This window comes from Dipodomys ordii, unplaced genomic scaffold, assembly GCF_000151885.1.
Source record: "Dipodomys ordii isolate 6190 unplaced genomic scaffold, Dord_2.0 Scaffold12, whole genome shotgun sequence".
Classification (NCBI taxonomy): domain Eukaryota; kingdom Metazoa; phylum Chordata; class Mammalia; order Rodentia; family Heteromyidae; genus Dipodomys; species Dipodomys ordii.
In genome coordinates, this window is record NW_012267228.1 from 720,276 (window position 1) to 724,794 (window position 4,519).

Sequence of the window (4,519 nt, forward strand, 5' to 3'; positions counted from 1 at the left end):
CCACACACACCACACACACACCACACACACCACACACACACACCACACACACACTACACACACACATGCCACACACACACACCACACACACACACACCCTCCCCACGCCACGCGCCCAGTCAGTGGGCAGCATCTCGCAGGTAAGACCTGTGGTCGCTGAGGGTCCCCGCTCTGCCTCCTGCAGACCCTGCCCACCCCCCGGCGCGCCGGTGGCCCTCTGCGGCCCCTCTGCTGGGACGGTGCTCACTGGCCAGTGAGCTCACCTCTGCCCCTGAGACACAGCTCCCGGGCGGCCGCCAGAATCCAGCCGCGTCTCCACCACAGGCTCGCACCTGAGCACCCCGTGCCTTTCCACAGCACCCCGTGCCTTTCCACAGCACCCCGTGCCTTTCCACAGCACCCTGTGCCTTTCCACAGCACCCCGTGCCTTTCCACAGCACCCCGGTCCTGGGCCGTGCTGCTCCCTGGCCGCTTGCAGTGGGGCCCGAGCCGGGGCCCTCACCCGGCCTGGCACCGCAGGATGGAGAAGGGCTTAAACCGGTCACTCAAGTGGGCCTAGTTACCGGTGACCAGTGTCTTTAAAAAGAGGAGACACCAGAGGGGCACAGGCCAAGCAAAGAGCGGCGAGGACTGAGCCCCGCCAGCCCCGCCGGGCAGGGAGAGCGCGGCGCCCAGGACAGCGGCCCCCGCCGCCTGGGCCTCAGCCTCAGGCTGGCCAGGCGCGAGGCTCAGGGCCGCAGCGGTCTTCACCGCGAGCAGACGCGGGGCAGTCCCTCCCCGGAGGGCAGGGTGCGGCTCCCACCCCGGCCTCTGTGGTTAATGTGGGAAAGGGCCGCTGGGAAGTGAGCCTGGGGACCGGCGCGCAGTGCCCGGAGAAGCCCAGCCCTTCCTACAGGACGGGAGACCCGAGGGCGCGCCTGGCACTGCGCAGGCTGCAGGGCAGCTCCCGGTGGAGCCCCGGGCCTCGGAGCAGCACAGCCTGCGGCCCAGCCACCCGGGGGTTTGTAATTCCCTCTTTTTCCTGAGCCAGTTGTGTCCACGGGGCCCCTGGGCCCTCAGATCTCTGCAGGACAGAGGCAGGCGGGCCCCAGATGGAGTGGACGGGAGGGGCGGTGAGAGGATGGGAGCCTGTGGACCTAGCACTGGAAACACTCGGTTGGGGCTAGCTGCCCACCCCACTTCCCCGGCCTCTTCTCCACAGATTGCCCGCCAGTCTCACTGCTGCTCTAAAGAAAGGTCTGCATTTCCCAGCTTCCTCCCAAGCCAGGTGTGGCCATGCGACTAAGTTCTGACCAATGGGGTGTAAGCAGGGGTGTGGGGCGGGGGTACCCTTGTCATACAGGGGAGTGATGGGGATGTGGGGGGCGTAGGCAGCTGGCCTCCGCTGGTCAGCCTCCCTCCACCCCAGCAATCCCCTTCTGAAGTAGACCTCCGCCGCTTCTCGCCAGCCACCGTCACCCCTGCCTGAACCGCCCAGGCCCACCCCAGGTCCCACCTCCGCCCCGACATTTACTCTCCTCCCAGCAGTCAGGCCTCCCGGGGCCCTGCCCAACACGGAAGGGAAAACAAGCCTCACAAGTGCCACCAGGCCAACTGATCATCTCTCCACAGGATGCCAGCTAGACGGGCTCCGTGGCTCCTCAGACTTCTCACACACCGCTGCCCCAGGGCGCCCGCACTGCCGCGCCTCTGCCTGGCACGCTCCTGCCCACAGGCTTGTGCGAGGCTCCCTCACAGACCGGGAGCCGGCGGATCACACACGCGCACGGAGCCCCACTCCCCGCCACGGCAGGCACTCAGTCCAGGTTAGGTAAAAGCATGAGTCAAGTGAATCCTGTGTCCACCCTTCCATGGGTCTGTCAACGCTGGCTCGGCTGAAGCACACCAGTCACTTCTGTGTCTCTCGCACGGTTCGGCCCACACGTTGGCCATCATGCCCGTGCTCTGCGTCCCCCAAGAGCCAATGACGGAGGCTTGGTAGGTGGCCCCCCATGCCTGGCCCTGGCCCCCACTCCCTCCTGGGGTACCAGGCATCCTCATCCCAGTCTCTTCTGACTAGAATCCCCGTCTGCCTCCGCCTGCCTTCACCTGCTGGCGCGCCTCGGGGCCAGGCCCTGCTCCCCTGGAAGACGCCGCCGGTGCCACACACTGCGGACAGCGGAGCTCCTCCATCCTGGTCCCCGCTCTCCCTCCTGCCGCAGCCATGCAGGTGCACACACAGCGCGGCGGGCACTGGCCCTGGCCTGAGCTGAGCCCTGTCCCGAGACCCTGCCGATCTTTTCCTTCTCTCTCTCTCTCTTTCTTCTTTTTTTGGTGGCAGTACTGGGCCTTGAACTCAGGCCCCTGTGCTCTTGCATTGCTTTCTCATGGTTGGTGCTCCATCACTTGAGCCACGCCTTCCAATTGGAAATAGAGCCTCACAAGACTTCTGCCCAGACTGGCTTTGAACTTTGACCCTCTGGGGCTCAGCCTCCTGGGCAGCTGGGCCTGGGTGTGAGCCACTGGTGCCCAGCCCCGCCACGCACTTTGGCTGACTGTGAGCGGCTCCCCGCAAATTCCCTTATCTGTAGCATTTCACTTGCAAAGAAAGCACCTAAGTTTCAGGTAATGCCAGAGTGCCAGCTGGGTGGGGGTGGCAGGCATGGACATTTGGGCAGGTCACGGCAAGTCACGGCAGACGCGGCTCTCCAGACCGGAGGCTGCGGCCTCGGTGGAGGCCGTCGGCCCCCGCCCTCTGCCCACGCAGGGAAAGAGTGAGGCCGCCCACCGGCCCACCTCGCACTGCGCAGGGGCCTGGGCCACACCGACGCAGCACCTGCGGATCTGGTGACGGCGCCGACCCGTGCTGGCCTTCCCGAGGTGACCCCGGAGCACCCGCTGAGTCCCGGGCTGGCTGGGACTGGAAACACTAGCTGACAGAACGCCCGCAGGACCGACCTTCCAGCCAGGGGCCTTGCGGGGACCCGCACACTGGGAGGAGCCACCACACAGGAAAGGAGCTAAGGGTCTCCAAGGCGGACGCTCACAGGGACTGGGCGGGCCTCGTCGTGGGATTGCTCGAGCTAGATAGCAGTCAGGAGCTGCGTTCTCAGCGCCAGCCATTACAACCATGTGACATACACTCAGCCATCAGCATATCTGCCAATGATTCCGAAAGCAGCCGGCACTCCATACGTAGTTTTGGCAGAAGAGCTCATCTTTACGTTTGGGCTTCGGTGTGAAACATCGTGTTACCTCAGACAGTGGGTGGGCGCTCAGGCCACTGGTGGCCAGTTTGTAGCTTTGCCCATCAACCCTCAAGGTGCTAGGGCTACCCGCCAGAGCGCTGGCCCTCACCAGGGGACCCCGGAAGCAGCCAGCACGGGCAGGTGAGGGGGCTCTAAGGGTCCCTGAGTCCTTCTGTTCTCCCTGTAGCCCTGGAGACCCTACGTGGAGAGTCTGGGCGAGCACGTACCCACTTTGAGCTCCTTCCCGAAGACGGTGCGCTCCCCCAGCGCCGAGCAGTTCCAGCGGCCATTGCGGAACTGAAACTGACACTCCTCGAGGCCCATTTGTGAGCCTTCTCCGATGACGATGATGGCGTCGGGCCGGCTCTGGCAGATCGCCCGCTGTCTGGGAGCGAGGCCCGGGATCTTGTTACAGATGATGCTTGCGCCCAGAGCCACCACCGAGGAGAAGCCACTGGAGGGGGACACAGAGACAGAGGTTGAGACCTGCGGGAAAGCCCTCGCCTGGCAGGTGCGAGAGCTGGCAGAACCCATCCACCACGCGGCCAGAGGGCCGGCAGCAAAGAGGGGCTGCCCAGAGCCCGGAAGTGGACACATTTGGGGGCCGGCCCACACAACACCTGTCCGGTGGCCGGGATAGAGCGGCGGCAGCAGCAGCCGTCCACACATCCAGAGGGACATGGCCGCACAGCGTCGGCCGCTACCTGCCGACCTCCCTTCTGACTGTGCTGTGCCAGAGAAGGGAGTCCCAGGCCCTTCTCAGGACGAAGATTAGGCAATCCCTACCCAGGTGGCTGCGGAAGGAACTGTGGAGACCTGGAATGACAGGCCTTGGCTTCGCAGGTGCCAGGCACACCAGCGTGGAATGAATCCTCGGGGACCTGGTGGTTACCAGGGGTGAGTGCAGGAGTCTTCTTGGCTGCCCACATGCACATGCACTCAGAGCACCCCCAGACCCCCCCCTCCAGAGGGACGATGCAGCCCTCTCTAGGGACCTGGGGCTCTCCCCGCGCGTCCACAGCACGAGGAGGCCGAGCCCCCGGCCTGCCCAGGGTCTCTCCGCAGCCTCCCTGTGCCCCAGAGGGCGGCCTAGGGGCCAGGGGTCGCCGGCACCGGCCGTCCCCTCCCAGGGGCGGTGCGGTCGCACAGCGATGGCGGGCGCAGGGCGGTTGTGTTCTGCGGTTTTCCATTCTCGCCCCTCGCCATGTCTCCACCCATTTGTAATTAAAAAGGAGATGGAGCCGCCGCTTCCGCGCGGCGGCGGCGGCGGCGGCGGCGGCGGCGGCTCAACG

At 65.5% G+C, this 4,519-nt stretch overlaps 1 protein-coding gene across 1 annotated transcript in view; it reads right to left on the minus strand.

The window, feature by feature from the left end:
* The window catches only part of Wnt7a (wingless-type MMTV integration site family, member 7A), a 38,991-nt gene extending 35,304 nt beyond the window's left edge, over window positions 1-3,687 (minus strand). The window contains exon 1 of the mRNA XM_013010435.1: window positions 3,455-3,687. Coding sequence (XP_012865889.1) covers window positions 3,455-3,551 — 97 coding nt within the window. The 5' untranslated portion in view covers window positions 3,552-3,687. The remainder of the gene's footprint in view (window positions 1-3,454) is intronic.
* Between the last annotated feature and the right edge of the window lie 832 nt (window positions 3,688-4,519).